Here is a 14,578-nt window from a genome sequence, read left to right as displayed (position 1 = left end):
GTGGTTTCAGATACAGGAAGGCCTTGCTGTCACCTCTGTTCCTTCCGTCCCAGTCCCGTCCTCCTCCCCGACCCCCAGGGAGCCCCTTCCCACCCTTCGTGGTTTACCTTCCCCAGACTACATCATGCACTTCGCCGTTAACCCGCCAGAGAGGAGACCGCTCACCAGGCCGAGCAGTCTGGCGCCTCCACACATGCCTGAGCTGAGCTGGATGCCTGCGCTGATTAAGGACAGTGATTGGAGCTGCCACAGGATGTAACAAATCACAAGGCGCTTGGAGGCAGGTGTGGTCTAAAGTGCTAAGCCCCATGATGCTGGGAAGGTAAGTGACCTCTCTGAGGAGTGAGGCTTCCTCATTCAAACCAGGAGTTCCCCGCCTGCATCAGAATACAGAGCCAAGAGTCCTAACAAGACCCCAAACAGGGGGAGCCTGAGCAAGGCGGCAGCTGATTTCCCCTCTGCCTGGACAAGGATCCTAAGAGGTGGCCCTGGTGTGGCAGCTCTAAGGCCCAAGGACTCAGGCTCCTCCTTTCTTACTGTTCTCCCCTGGGCCCCTGGTCTGTAGGAGGGAGGTAGCCCCGAGTCAGCTGAAGGGAGTGACTCCTAGCAGGGAACACACCCTTCTGTCTGGAGGGCACAGGCAGGGCTGTCCTTGGGGGCCCAGGGCCAGCTGTCACGTGAGTTGGTTGTTAAACACAGCTTTTATTAAAAATTCAATCACAGAAACTCACAATTTATATTGAAAACAAGGGCACCTTCCAAATCGTGTATTTTACTATCGTCTGTGCTCTTACAGTTGGTTTTTTACTCCCATTGTTCACGCCCGCGCTTATCACAGGATATGCTACTGCGTGTTCTCCGAGGGGAGAAACTTCACGTTGGCGGCATGAGATCAGCCACGGGGGGTGGATTTACACGGCAGACATTGGCAATTCAGCTTCCTTGTATTGTTTTGTTGATTCTCTAGACCAGCAGCTGGCCAACAAGTTCACCCCTGTTTTTCGGTCCTTAATCTAAGCCCTTGTTACATTTTATTTTTTTTATTTTTATTTTTTTTAAAGATTTTATTTATTTATTCATGATAGTCACAGAGGAGAGAGAGAGAGGCAGAGACACAGGCAGAGGGAGAAGCAGGCTCCATGCACTGGGAGCCCGACGTGGGATTCGATCCCGGGTCTCCAGGATCGCGCCCTGGGCCAAAGGCAGGCGCCAAACCGCTGCGCCACCCAGGGATCCCGCCCTTGTTACATTTTAAAATATGAAAGGAAGAGAGAAAATCGGGGACCGTGACTGGATGCGGCTGCAAACCTGACCTACGCTCGAGCTCGCAGGCCCTTTCCCAACACGCTCCTGAGCTGATGGGAAGTACTCACAACGCCAAGGGGCCTGAAAGCCGTCCCTGCTGGCTGACAGCTGGCGGACCCCGGGCTCACAGAAGCCGCACCTTCCTGGTCACCTGGGCCCTGGAGCCTCCAAGCCAGCAAGGGAGAGGATCCCACGGGTCCGATGCCTCCCGGGCTTTGCGTCTGGGCCAGCGAGCGCCAGCCCCGTGCAGGCCCCGAGGGAGGCCCGGCCGCGCTGAGAGCCTTCCAGCTCGACGCCCAGCACCTGCCGTCCCCCACTGGGATGCTGGGCGACGCCAAGGACTTTTGCACAAATAACCTCTTAAAGACTGTTAGTGTGTCTCAGCTCATCCTTCGATGGTTCTGGGTCGGAGACGGTAGCCCAGGAGAGCCCCGGCCTCCCCCAGGAGCGAGAGCAACCGGCCACGGCACCCGCGGGGCCCCAGGGGCTCCTGCTCTGAGGCCCACGGAGCCGGGCGGGCCCTCTCGGGTCGTGAGGAGGCTGCGGGACCTACGAGCACTTCAGAGGGATCAGAACCGGAACCGGACCGGGCTAGAGCGGGGTCTGACTCAAGCTGGAGTGGAGCCAGCCAGAGGCCTCAGGTGAATGAAATTTTAAGGGTGAACAAGCAGGTTAAACATATCAAAGAGAATCCTGAATTAGGGTGGCCTCAGTGGAGAACTTTTAACCTAGATAAGCTTATCCATTTAGAAGCTGCCCTAGAGAAAAAGGGGTCTCAGGCAAGCACTCACCATAAAGGGAAGAGGGAAAGTTATTTTTCATCCTTTACAATTTTTCAAGGATGAGAGCCCAGGGACACCCCACTCCTTACAGAGCCTGCAGATGGGATCCTGGGAAAACTGGCCTAAGCTGGCATCAAAAGTCCAAAAAACAAAAAAAATAAAATCAACAAATCACTAAAGTAGTAACTTGGTAAAAAAGCTTATGCAGGGGATCCCTAGGTGGCGCAGCGGTTTAGCGCCTGCCTTTGGCCCAGGGTGCGATCCTGGAGACCGGGGATCGAATCCCACGTCGGGCTCCCTGCATGGAGCCTGCTTCTCCCTCTGCCTATGTCTCTGCCTGCCTTTCTCTCTCTCTCTCTCTGTGACTATCATGAATAAATAAAATTAAAAAAAAAAAAAAAACTTATGCACCTACCAAAAAGACAGTTGCAAAGCAGTGCTAGTTAGGTCATTTTTTGAGAGACCCCTACCGTCTCCTAAAATAAAGTGACTTTGCAATAACCAACTCTTTTTAGCCTGGTCTAACTTCCTCGTTCCTGCTCCCCTTTAACCTAGAAGTCTTTCACTTTGTACAGCTCCTCAGGGCAACTTTCTATCTGCCAGATTGGATGCTACCTCAATAATGAATCATTGAAGAAAGCCAGTAAGATCTTTAAATTTTATTCAGTTGAATTGTTTTCTTAAAAAGTGAAGCAAAAAAGGGGGGGTATTATATAAGACAGATGAGTCACTGACCTCTACTTCTGAAACCAATAATACATTTTATGTTGATTGATTGAATTAAAAAAAAAAAAAAAAAGCCAGACCAACCTGGATGGAATAGGAAAGAATGCAGCATGCTGTGGCATACAGAACAAGAATTCTAGACTCCATTTAGGAAGCCCCGGGCTTGAATAGTAGCTCTATCCTGGTTTTTCTATGTTGTTTTTTTAAAGATTTTATTTATTCATGAGAGACAGAGAGAGAGGCAGAAACATAGGCAGAGGGAGGAGAAGCAGGCTCCATGCAGAGAGCCCAATGTGGGACTCGATCCCAGAACCCCAGGATCATGGGGAGCCAAAGGGAGAAGCTCAGTCACTGAGCCACCCAGGTGCCCCTCTATCCTGGTTGTTAAGCGATCATCAGTTTTCCTTTCCTGACAGAAACCTATGGTGTTGATTAGGATTGCTGTGGGGACTGCTCAAGTGGTGACGCAAAGCAAATATGAAAATTCTTTGTAATGATGGTAGCTGTCTCCAACAGAGTGCTCCTGCTGTGCCAAGTCTTGTCTTAGGCACTTTCTCTATATTATCTGTTTCCTTAACTCTCACAACAACGCTGTGCTTTACAGGGGAGGAACCTGGGGCTCAGAGAAGCTAAACAACCCGGTGAAGTCACAGAGCAGGTGTATGGCCCAGCAGTCTGGCACCAGGAGCCCACAGGTCAGTCGCCCAGCCTGCCCCATGGCCTGGGCAGAGGATGCAATACCCCAGAATGTCTACTGAGGTCGCTGGGACTCTCCCTCACCCACCCCTCTGTGGGAACCCGTCCAGTCCCTCTGGCTCCTCGCGGGCTTCCCACAGTTGGCTCCAGTCTACCTCAGGTTCCCTGAGGCATGCTCTTCAGCTTTTGCAAATGCTGAGCTGCCCCGGGGCCATTCACATGTGAACTTGAAAGACAAAGGAGCAAAGTTCTGAGAAAAAAAATGACAGGAAATGAATACAAGCCCTGCAGACAGAGGCAGTAAGCAGGGGGCAGAGGGAGGTTAGCTGAGCCAAGAGAACAAATAGCAAATCAAAAGCCAACAGGCCAAACTAAAAGGCATCCTATGGAATGGGAGATGTTTGCAAATGACACATCAGATTAAGGGCTAGTATTCAAGATCAGTAAAGAATTTACCAAACTCAACACTCAAAATAAATAAATAAATAAATAAATAAATAAATAAATAAATAAATAAACAAACAAGTCTAGTCAAGAAATGGGTAGAAGACATGAACAGACATTTCTCCAAAGAAGACCTACACATGGCCAACAGACACATGAAAAAATGCTCCACATCACTTAGCATCAGGTAAATACAAATCAAAACCATAGTGAGATACCATCTCACACGGGTCAGAATGGCTAAAATTAACAGGAAACAACAAATGTTGGCAAGGATGCGGAGAGAGGGGACCCTCTTGCACTGTTGGTGGGAATGCAGGCTGATGCAGCCACTCTGGACAACAATTTGGAGGTTCTGCAAGAAGTTAAAGATACAGCTACCCTATGACCCAGCAATTGCACTACTGGGTATTTACCCCAAAGATACAAAGGTAGTGATGCGAAGGGGCACGGGCACCCCAATGTTCATAGCAGCAATGTTCCACATGGCCAAACCGGGGAGTCAAGATGTTCATTGACAGATGAATAGATAAAGATGTGGTATATATATATATATATATATATATATATATATATATATACACAATGGGATATTAGCCATCAAAAAGGACCAATACTTACCATTTACATATATGTGGATGACACTAGAGGGTATTATGCTGAGTGAAATAAGTCAATTAGAGAAAGACAATCATATGGTGTCACTTAACATGTAATTTAGAATGTTCTAGCCACATTAAAAAAAATTAAGAAAAAACAAGGTGAAATTAACCTTAACATTTTATGTAAGCCAGTATGGTCATTAAATATTATGACTACACCTACTCACAAAATAGTATCATTTACATATGTAATCAACATAAGAATTGTTAATGATGCATTTTAATTTTTTTCCTTCTTCCAGGATTTTGAAATTTGGCAGGCATTTTGTACTTGGGCCATGCCTCAGTTTGGACCAGCTAATGCCACTCTAAGTGCTCAGAAGCCCCACATGGCCGGCCTGGAGCTGTCACGCTGGGCAGTGCAGCTCCCATCTACGACTCCATCTTTTAAAGGCTCACTTCTCACACTGCTGTTCCACAGTCCCAAATATCGGTCTCCTGTCCTTTTAGTCTCCCATTCCAAGCCCACAACCCCAACAGAATAAAGATGAAAAAACTAAAAGAATTCCCTGACTGGAACACCGTTTGATCCTTTCCTTCCCGGGGAGGGGGTGGAGGGGAATAATTTGACAACTGCCCTTAACCTACAAGCAGACGACAAAGGGAAGTGTGTGAGAGTGAAGAAGCAACCACTCCAAGTATGAACTTTTGGGGAACTCCAGGAATATGGAATAAGCCAGTGTTTATTTTATATGAGAGAGAAGAAAAATGGTTAAGAATAAGAACTACGGGCACATGGAAACAATGAAAAATTAATCATCAGTAGCCTTCAGATGTAAGGAAGTTCAGTGGATTCCATGCATGTACAAAAATATCCAGGCGATGGCTGAAAGGGGCATCTGTTTTCAGGCTGGGTTGTTTTCAGGCCTTTTACTGGAACCCAGGGAGGCACAGTAGGGCTGGTCAGTCTCCACTCTTCAGAGTTCAGCCTGGGAGGCAATCGACCATCTCCTTATCCTGTACCCACAGGAGGCAATCGCACTAGAGGAGCAAGGAGTTAGCTAGGTTTATAGTAATTTCTGCGAGGTTGGTATCACCATTTTGCAAATCTGGCAGTTGTGTTTGGGAGACATTAATCAATTTGCTGAGGTTACTGTGAGTAACCTCTGCCAGTGAGCAGGGAAGCCAGGATTTGAATCTAGGAGGAAAATAATAAATTGGCATAATATCCAGGCTGTCCCATCTGTGTGACACAGAGACACCAAAGGTCCCCTAGAGATGCCTGGAGGCTGGCCTAAGGCAGGTGGACAGCAGGCCTGCGGATCCGGGTGATAACTAGCATATACTGAGGGTTTGCTGTGTGTCAGCCCCTTCCAAGAACCCCGCACACAGACTAGACAGACAGGGCCAGACGTGGCTGGGTCCCCAGCAATTCTCCAGTATTAACCGCCCCCCCCCCACACCCTTTACCTCACTGTGCTCCAGCACACTATCTCCCTCCAGATGTTTCTCAAACAGAACAAAGCTCGATCCCACCCCACAGCCGTTACACGAGCCATGCTCCCTGCCGGGGGCACCTTTCCCCAGATGCCTGAAGGGCTCCCTTCCTCCCTTGCACCCCTCACCCCCCTGCTCTGGCACCACTGCCTCCCTCAGTGAGACGCTGTCTAACCACGCCATTTAAATTCACAGGTTATGCTGCTGCCTGGCACGTAGCAGACGATCAGCACCGGCATTTTGTGAAGAGTGTTCAGTAAATGGCCAACACCCTGGTGCAAGGTGCCTCTTGAAATAGGGTCCCCCAGGCCAGCCTTCAAGGAAGTCGACAGTTGTTAGAGGCCTAGGGAAGGGGGCCCCACAGGAGGACAGGGCAGGGCAAAGGCTCGGAGAGGAAACAGTGCTCCGCCAGGGTGCCAAAGGCGAAGGTGCGGTGTGTGGGGGTGGGGGGGCAGGGGCGGCTGAGGGGTCAGTGGGAATGGGGGGGCAGGGGCGGCTGAGGGGTCAGTGGGAATGGGGGGGAGCAGGGGGCGGCTGAGGGGTCAGTGGGAATGGGGGGGAGCAGGGGCGGCTGAGGGGTCAGTGGGAATGGGGGGAGCAGGGGCGGCTGAGGGGTCAGTGGGAATGGGGGGAGCAGGGGCGGCTGAGGGGTCAGTGGGAATGGGGGGAGCAGGGGCGGCTGAGGGGTCAGTGGGAATGGGGGGGCAGGGGGCGGCTGAGGGGTCAGTGGGAATGGGGGGGCAGGGGGCGGCTGAGAGGTCAGTGGGAATGGGGGGGCAGGGGCAGCTGAGGGGTCAGTGGGAATGGGGGGAGCAGGGGCGGCTGAGGGGTCAGTGGGAATGGGGGGGCAGGGGGCGGCTGAGGGGTCAGTGGGAATGGGGGGGCAGGGGCGGCTGAGGGGTCAGTGGGAATGGGGGGCAGGGGTGGCTGAGGGGTCAGTGGGAATGGGGGAGCAGGGGCGGCTGAGGGGTCAGTGGGAATGGGGGGGCAGGGGGCGGCTGAGGGGTCAGTGGGAATGGGGGAGCAGGGGCGGCTGAGGGGTCAGTGGGAATGGGGGAGCAGGGGTGGCTGAGGGGTCAGTGGGAATGGGGGGAGCAGGGGCGGCTGAGGGGTCAGTGGGAATGGGGGAGCAGGGGCGGCTGAGGGGTCAGTGGGAATGGGGGGAGCAGGGGTGGCTGAGGGGTCAGTGGGAATGGGGGGGAGCAGGGTGCAGCTGAGAGGTCAGTGGGAGTCGGGGATGGGGACGGCTGAGAGGTCAGTGGGAGTGTGGGGGGGAGCAGGGGACGGCTGGGAGGTCAGAGGGGGTCGGGGGGGAGCAGGGTGCAGCTGAGAGGTCAGTGGGAGTCGGGGATCGGGACGGCTGAGAGGTCAGTGGGAGGGGGGCAGGGGACGGCTGGGAGGTCAGAGGGGGTCGGGGGTGGGGACGGCTGGGAGGTCAGAGGGGGTCGGGGGCAGCCGGCGCTCGGCTCCGGAGAGGCTGGGATGGCCTCCGGACCACGGGGCACAGACAGGACCCTACGTGGGGTCTTGCCCCGCTCCCTCTGGCGCCTGTCGGCGGACAGACAGGAGGCGGAGCGGGGCGGCGGAGGCGGGGTGCTGCGGCGGCGCCCCGAGCTTCCCGAGCCGGCCGAGGCCCCGCCCCGCCCCGCGCCGCGCACAGACTCAGGCGGGAGGGGAGGAAGCCCGAATCCTTGCCTTTATTTCTCGGCCGCCGGGCGGGCGCGGGGCGCGGGGCGCGGGGCGCGGGGCTCCGGGCGGGTCCTACTGCTCTGGGCGCGGCTGCAGGTCGTCGCGGGGGGCGCCGGGGCCCGAGCCAGCCTGCGGGGGCCGCGAGTCAGGGCGCCGGCGGCCGCTGCCCCCCCCGTGCCCCGTGCCCCGCGGGGCGCCCCGCTCCCCACTGACGCTCTCCCGGGGGGCTCCGGGGGCACCCCTCGCCGCCATCGCCAGGCTCCCTACCGCTCCTTCGCAGGCTCCGTGCTTTGGGGCGCAGTGGGCTTGGGCGGGACCCTGCCCCCCGAATTCCTCGAGCTCCGCCTTCAGCCTGGAGAGCGGCGGGCGCGGGGAGGAAGAAGAGGACCAGGTGGGGCGGCGCGGGGAGGACCCGCCGGGGACCTCAGACGAGCAGCGCCGCCCCAGAGGCCCCGCGGACCCCGTCCCGGGCCGGGTCCTTGCGGGGGGCAGGGCCGGCCCATTCCCCGCCCCCTGGCTCCTTGCTTCGGCCCCGGCTCCCGGCCGCTCTCACCCGTCGTCCACCGCCTGGACGCCCCGGGCCTCGGGCGCCGAGCTCAGCCGCCGCTCCACGTCCTCCAGCTTGGCCAGGGCCCGGCTCTCTGCGGGCGGCCGGGGCGTCAGGTCCCCCGCGGCTCCCGCGGGCTAGGCGCGCCCCCCCCCGGCCCCCACCGCCCCCCGCCCCGGCCCGGCGTCCCACCTTCGGTGAGCAACTGCTCCCTGCTGCTCTGCAGAGCACGGATCTCCCAGGCCAGTCGCTGCTTCAGCATCTGCGAGAGAGGAGACCTGTCCGTCCGTCTGTCCCCTTACCCGAATTATGTCATTCATTCATTCAACTATTAACTCGATGTGCAGTTCCAGCTGTGGCCTGGTGGTGATGGGGACGCATTTCCTCTCCAGAAGCTCTCCACGTCCCAGGGTGCCTCGCAAATCTCTTCTCATTTCCCTCATCCTCCACCGGCTTCCCCTTGCTCTCCTACAAATAACCCGGGCACGCTTCAGCCTCAAGGCCTTGGCATTGGCCTCTCCTTCTAACAGGAACATCTGCACCAAGATACCTGCATGTTTTCCTCCTTTATGTCTGCATTCAGATGTCACCTGCTCAGAGACCTTCCCCTGACATTACATGATCCACTTATCTTTTTGTTTAGAGTCTGAGTATGCCTTCCCTGCCCCCAGCCATCCTGGGGACAGCAAATAGTTGACCCCTTTATCTCCTCACTGTCTCTTCCTTTATTCATTAGTTGAATGAAGGAATGATCAGACCATGGCCTTCAAGGTTCCCATTTGCCATTGCAAAGGGAGCAAACTCGAGGTGAGTAGGAAGGAAGCAGGATGCTTAGCAACAATCTGGGCAAAGATGCCAGGCATGGCAACGGGACATGGTAAGAGGTGGCTAGATTTAAGGTAAAACCTGAAAAGCTTAGTAGGTGGGTAAGAGGAAGAGGAGTCAAGGACTATCCCATGGAGTTGTGGTGAGCAGTGGGTGGACAGTGAGTCAGTCAGTGGAGATACTGAAACCAGGAGAGGAAGGGCTGTGGTTGGAGGCAATGAGGATGGCTCACGTGGAATTCCCAGAGTTCCTTGTGCTGGCCCATCAAATTCTCCAGCTGTTCTTCAACATGCAACCTACAGGCAAATACCGAGGAATGAGAGGATATATGGTAGGACTGACAGCCAGCCTGGCCCAGTCTGGGGAGTCCTGTGGGAGGCCTCTGGATCTTTGCCCTGTGCTCCCTCTCCTAGGATCCCCTTTATGGGCTTCTTCCTCCACGCCTTGGTTCCAATAGCTCCTCTTCCAACAGACTCCCTGATGCAAGCCCCACTCCCATGTTCAACCAGCACCACGCTGGGCCATAGACCAGGGTTACCCCAGCAGTTACCCCAGCTTCCTCTGTCTGCAATTCTCTGCGACCTGAGAGTTATGGATAGAAATTTGCTCTGTGCAGTCCTGCAACATGTTCTTCCTGGAAGGAGAAAGACAACTCTTAGTCATATCTCTGAATAAGCCCTCACTTCCTTCAGCAGGATTGGGAAATGGCAGTGGTCTGTTCACAACTTTCATCATTGTCCTTTCTCCTGTGACTGGATGTGCAACTTTATGGGCCTCTATTGAGATGATTACCCTGTCCATCCTGTCCCTCATCAAACTATGCCTTCCCGAGAAACCTCTGTGAGGGGTATAGTAGTTTAGCTTAATAGATTCTGAAGTCTCAGCTTGAGTCCTAGATCTGCTATTCCACTCTGACCCTGGACAAGTTACTTAGCAAGTCTGGATCTGTTTCCTCATATGTAAAATGGTGATAGTGGTGGGAGGGTAACAGTAGTCCTTAACTCCTGTAATTAATGTGAGGATTAGGTAGAAAAATGGACATAAACTGCTCATCAGACAGTCTGTGTGGTGTAGTGTAGTTAAGCATACACCTACTTTATCATCAGGTTTTCCCACATAGTTAAAATCATGGTACACCAGGGTGTGAGACCTCTGGTTACAAGTACGTGTTAAGGAAAGGTTCGAAGGATGGAGAGATGGATGGATAGGTGGTTGGATGGACAATAACTGATGGGTGAATGACTGGCTGAAGAGACAACGGCTGGTTGGAGAAATGATGAGTGGAGGGATGATGGCTGGACAAAGAAATGAATTGCTGGAAGGATGGATAGATGTCTGGATGGATGACTGGGTGAAAAAATGATCAGCTAGATGAATGGGTGGTTGGAAAGATGGAGAGAGGATGAGTGCATGATTGGATGGATGGAAGATTGGTTGGAAAGCTGGAGACATAATGGCTGTCTGGAAAATGATTACATAGATGTGTGGATGAATGGGTGAGTGGGTGGACAGGTGAGTAAGTGGATGACTGGGGGCCTAAATGGGTAGATAAATAAACAAATGAATGGATGGTAGAAAAGATGAATAATCAACAGAAAATGATTTAGAATAATACCAGTGAGTGAAATTTATTTAATAAAGAAATGAACAATGAATGATCAAATGAGTGACTTAACCTCAACACCATCATCTGATATCAAAGATGAGCAGAGAAGTCTCTTGTCTAGCTACTCTATTCTATGGAAAGAAAAAATGAAAAGTGTGTGTCCAGGGTATATTTTCCCTAGCTCTTGCTCCCTCCTCCTTCAGGTTGAGGAAAAATTGAGCAGGACCTCTTACCTATGAGCTCCACTTTCCTTCCTTTGGCAGTACAACTGGAGGATACTCAGTGCCTCTGTAGGAAGAGGAATCAAGGTAGCCTGTGTGAACTCTTGGGGAGTCAAGACTGGGTGGAGGTAATGGGCCCCACATTGTATCACACATTGGAGGGCACTTGGGGGCCGTTAGTGTCTTTGAGTCAGGTGGCAGCCAAGGGAGAGGTCTGAGCAGAGAGTGAAACACCCTGACTCAGGTTTCAGTGGGACTCCTCTAGCTGTTCTGGGAAATGTGGTCTCTTGTGGGTAGAATGGGGGTAGAACAATGAAGACAGAGCAGCTGATAAATACCTTGCTTTTTGTTCAAGACCTCCTCTAGATGCACTTTCTCTTCATTCACTGGAAAACACAGTGACACTTTGAGCCTCCAGAGGTCACATTCTGTGCCCCCATTGCAACTTCATGCAAAGGCATATCAAAGTTACAGAACGTATGGTACAGTGCCAGGGCAGGGGAGGTATTTTTTCTTGCCACCCTCAACCATCTCCCATTGGGGACCATCTTGATGCACATCTCCGTGTCCACATTCTCTGTAGATGACAAAGGAGTGAAGCCCTTGCAGAATGCACAGGGGTTTATAATGGGAGAGATGCCTAGAAATAAATACACTATGTCAAGTGGAAATAAAGGCTCTGAAGAAACAAATCACGCCGGGGAGTGGGAGTGACAGAGGGAAGGTGGTAATCCATATTTAGATGGGGTGGTCAAGGTAGATCTGTTAGAATAAAGTTTGGGCTAAGAGCTGAAATGTGACTTGCGATAGCAAAGAGACAATCGGTATCATACAGATAAGAGCATTGCAGATGGAGGGAAGAGCCGATGCAAAGCTCTGAGGTGTACAGAGAACACTGACGGTGCTCATAAGATCTGTGGGTCCCTTTTTTGGTCCCACTTACAGGAGTCCAATTCCCTATGCAGGGTCTCCCAGAGAGCTTGGGCTTCTCCCAGTTCCTCGCTGGATTTCTTCTTTGCTGGGCAAAAGCAGAGAAGAAGACTTTGTGTGAGTGCAGCTTCTAACTTTGCTATTCTCTTGCACACTATGACACTGCACACTCCTCTTTCATCAATGTGAAGGTGCCTGGACTTTATAGATGAGGCAGTGGAGGCATTCAAAGTCCAGGTACTTCCTGGCTAGCTAGGAAGTGTAGGTCCTGGAGTTTACCTTGCTGAAGCTCATTAATCCGGTTAATCAGGTCTTCAATTTGTGGTTCCAGGCTTCCCTCTGCAGCATGAAAGAAAGATTGAGCCAGAGAAGACAGATGCCTGGCTGTCTAAGGCAGATAGAGATGGGTGAGTGTTGGCACAGTGTCTCTGATACTAGCAATCAAAACTCATTTATTGAGTGCCTGCTGTGTGCTGGGCTCTGTAAGGAGCCCTTGCAAGGGCTTCCATTTTGCACTGGTGGGATAGACATTGAGCAAAGATATTTGCTATCAATGTGGGTGGCGATAACTGCTGCAGATGGAAATAAAGTGAAGCAAGGGGTTCAAGGGTGAAAGGATAGAGGTGCTTGATATGGAAGGGCCCTACCTGAAAACCTGCAGTTTTGTCGCGTGGGGAGTAGGGAGACCCTGCCAGGCAGAGGGACAAGTACAAAGCCCCAGCAGTGGGACTGAGTAACGCACATGCCCAAAGTAATGGCTAAGGGGCTGGTGGTGGGGGGAGAAGGGCTGATGTGAGTTTAATGAGTAAGGTAAAAGTACCAGGAGGCAAGGTAGGGGAAAGTGGGGTTGACAGATCACAAAGGGCCTCCTGGGACATGACATGGTGGAGGCTTCTAGATGTAATTTTGAGTGAAGTGGGAGACAGTGATCTCCACCCTGTTAAAAGCCTGGCAGTCACTGCCCATCTGACTCTGGTATTGGCCTCATTTGAGAAATGGGGACAATGCTGTTTTCATCTTGTGGGTGGCAACTTTAAAGCTTTCCAGTGACAGAGAGATCATGCTCTCTTTAGGGAACAATCTCTAGCTTCTTACAGTCCCAATTTTTGGGCTCTGTTATGGAGAAGACTTCCTCCTCATCTCTCTTTGGCTTCAAGGTCAGCAGCACAGATTTGGGGCAAAAGCTTCCCAACCCTTGCTGGGTCTCACTACCAACTCTGACTGGAGTTCTGGAGTTAATAAACTCAAGCCCTTGATTTTCTGAGGCCACCAACTCTATCTCCGGAGACTGCTAGGAGAGTGAATGCTCTCCAAGGTGCTGATTATGACTTACACTCCTGAGGGTCTTCATTTTACTCGAGAATGTCATGGTCACTCTGCATTTCCAGTCCTGTAATTTCTCTACCTAATTTTAGCCTAGGCAGTAGCCCCAATGCACTCCTCCAGGTAGTCATGAGTGTGCAGGGCTGGAGGAAGAGGGTTCTCTTTTATTTGGAACAGATCAAACAGACCAATGGATCATAGTATTTTAAGTTGCAGATGGGCTGGGCTGGGGGCCAAACCTCAAACCTAGCCAGCACTCTGCCCCCACCCGGATGTAGGCTGGCTCCTAGGCCCCCTCAACAAGCGAAGCAAGTGCAATCATTTGCATTGACATTTGCTGTTTGTATATAAAAAGGGAGGACAATATGTATGTGTTCTAATCTCTGGAAAAAAAAAAAACTAAGACTTTAAAAATAGTTGCTGCTATCCCTTGGGCCAAGGACACGGATGGCAAGTGTATGTGTAAGACAGTAGGCTTTTCTGTCTCCTTAATACTTCTTGAATTTTGAAGCTGTACTTTTGGTTCAAAGAATTAAACTGTATAAGGGGGAGAATGCACAATGGGATAATTTCTCAGGTCGTGAGTTAAGGGGACTCAGTTTGAACCACATGTGCCTGCCTCAAAGCCCCACACTGAGCCTCAGACACAAAGAGATGCATGACCTTTCTGCAGTTTTTTCACCATTGCCAGCAAGTCTTCAGTCATCTTCAAAGACTTGGTCTGCCCTGCAGAGATGAAAACCAGAATTATAGGATGGAGGAAAGGTCCAGGCCTATCTGGGAAGGGAGGAAGAAAAGGCACAGTGAGTTCTGGGGAGCCCCTGAGCTGGAACTGAGGACAGGCTGGGGGGCCAGGTTTCCAGCCAGAGCAGGGTTGCTGTAAGACCTCGTCCCTTGCCCCTGAGGTTTATGATGTGTGCTGGATGAGTCAGAACTAAGGGTCAACTTCTCCTAAGAAGTCAGAGAACACCACAGGCATCCCCTTTGTGAAATGAAATTCAGGGTGAAAGGAGGGGATGCACTTTTGCTGCTGCTGCTGCTGCTGCTGTTTAAAATCAATATGAAGTTCTAAGTGATGCGGTAGGGCAGAAAGATTGCATATGAATTTTTAAAAAATCATGACAGGCCACAATTTGCAAATTCTTAAAGAACTGATGGGTGTAGGAAATGGTTGTTGCTAGCATCAAAAAGAGACAACCAGATGTTATGAGCCTCCTCATGGAAGAAGACAATACCACTTATGAAGGATTCTTGCCAAAAATCAAACCAAAACAAAACAAAACAGTCCAGGAATCTTACCAGGTTTCTTGACCTAAATACCAATTCAGAAGAAATAAAAGGGGGAGAAAAAGAAACATGTTAAATGATACCATGGGGATGCAGAT

At 51.9% G+C, this 14,578-nt stretch overlaps 2 protein-coding genes across 12 annotated transcripts in view; one reads left to right on the top strand and one right to left on the bottom strand.

The window, feature by feature from the left end:
• Positions 1-14,578, bottom strand: part of SYCE1L (synaptonemal complex central element protein 1 like) — a 72,452-nt gene that overhangs the window by 53,761 nt on the left and 4,113 nt on the right. For 2 of the 11 annotated variants that reach the window (XM_077890890.1, XM_077890892.1), the window contains exons 2-11: positions 13,857-13,919; positions 12,150-12,254; positions 11,884-11,958; positions 11,279-11,326; positions 10,953-11,007; positions 9,664-9,747; positions 9,346-9,409; positions 8,481-8,550; positions 8,295-8,382; positions 8,009-8,093 (exon numbers count right to left, since the gene is read on the bottom strand). In XM_077890890.1, coding sequence (XP_077747016.1) covers positions 8,009-8,093; positions 8,295-8,382; positions 8,481-8,550; positions 9,346-9,409; positions 9,664-9,747; positions 10,953-11,007; positions 11,279-11,326; positions 11,884-11,958; positions 12,150-12,254; positions 13,857-13,919 — 737 coding nt within the window. Of the gene's footprint in view, positions 1-5,280; positions 5,597-7,747; positions 7,871-8,008; positions 8,094-8,294; positions 8,383-8,480; positions 8,551-9,345; positions 9,410-9,663; positions 9,748-10,952; positions 11,008-11,278; positions 11,327-11,883; positions 11,959-12,149; positions 12,255-13,856; positions 13,920-14,578 lie in introns of those variants that run through there. The other 9 variants (XM_077890899.1, XM_077890896.1, XM_077890901.1 and 6 more) reach the window with 9 other exon arrangements.
• On the top strand, positions 851-5,106 carry LOC144310178 (uncharacterized). The gene is made up of 3 exons (XM_077890914.1): positions 851-1,946; positions 3,418-3,508; positions 4,858-5,106. Exons 1-3 carry the CDS (start codon positions 1,507-1,509, stop codon positions 5,098-5,100), a joined length of 774 nt encoding a protein of 257 aa, XP_077747040.1. The 5' UTR covers positions 851-1,506; the 3' UTR covers positions 5,101-5,106.

Source organism: Canis aureus, chromosome 3 (assembly GCF_053574225.1).
Source record: "Canis aureus isolate CA01 chromosome 3, VMU_Caureus_v.1.0, whole genome shotgun sequence".
Lineage (NCBI taxonomy): Eukaryota > Metazoa > Chordata > Mammalia > Carnivora > Canidae > Canis > Canis aureus.
This window is presented reverse-complemented; position numbering and strand designations above follow the sequence as displayed.

Coding starts and splice junctions, on each gene's coding strand:
- LOC144310178 (XM_077890914.1), top strand. CDS start 1,507: ATGCCTCCCGGGCTTTGCGTCTGGGCCAGCGAGCGCCAGCCCCGTGCA. Junction 1,947..3,417: donor GAGCCAGCCAGAGGCCTCAG/GTGAATGAAATT, acceptor TGTGCTTTACAG/GGGAGGAACCTGGGGCTCAG. Junction 3,509..4,857: donor CTGGCACCAGGAGCCCACAG/GTCAGTCGCCCA, acceptor TCCTTCTTCCAG/GATTTTGAAATTTGGCAGGC.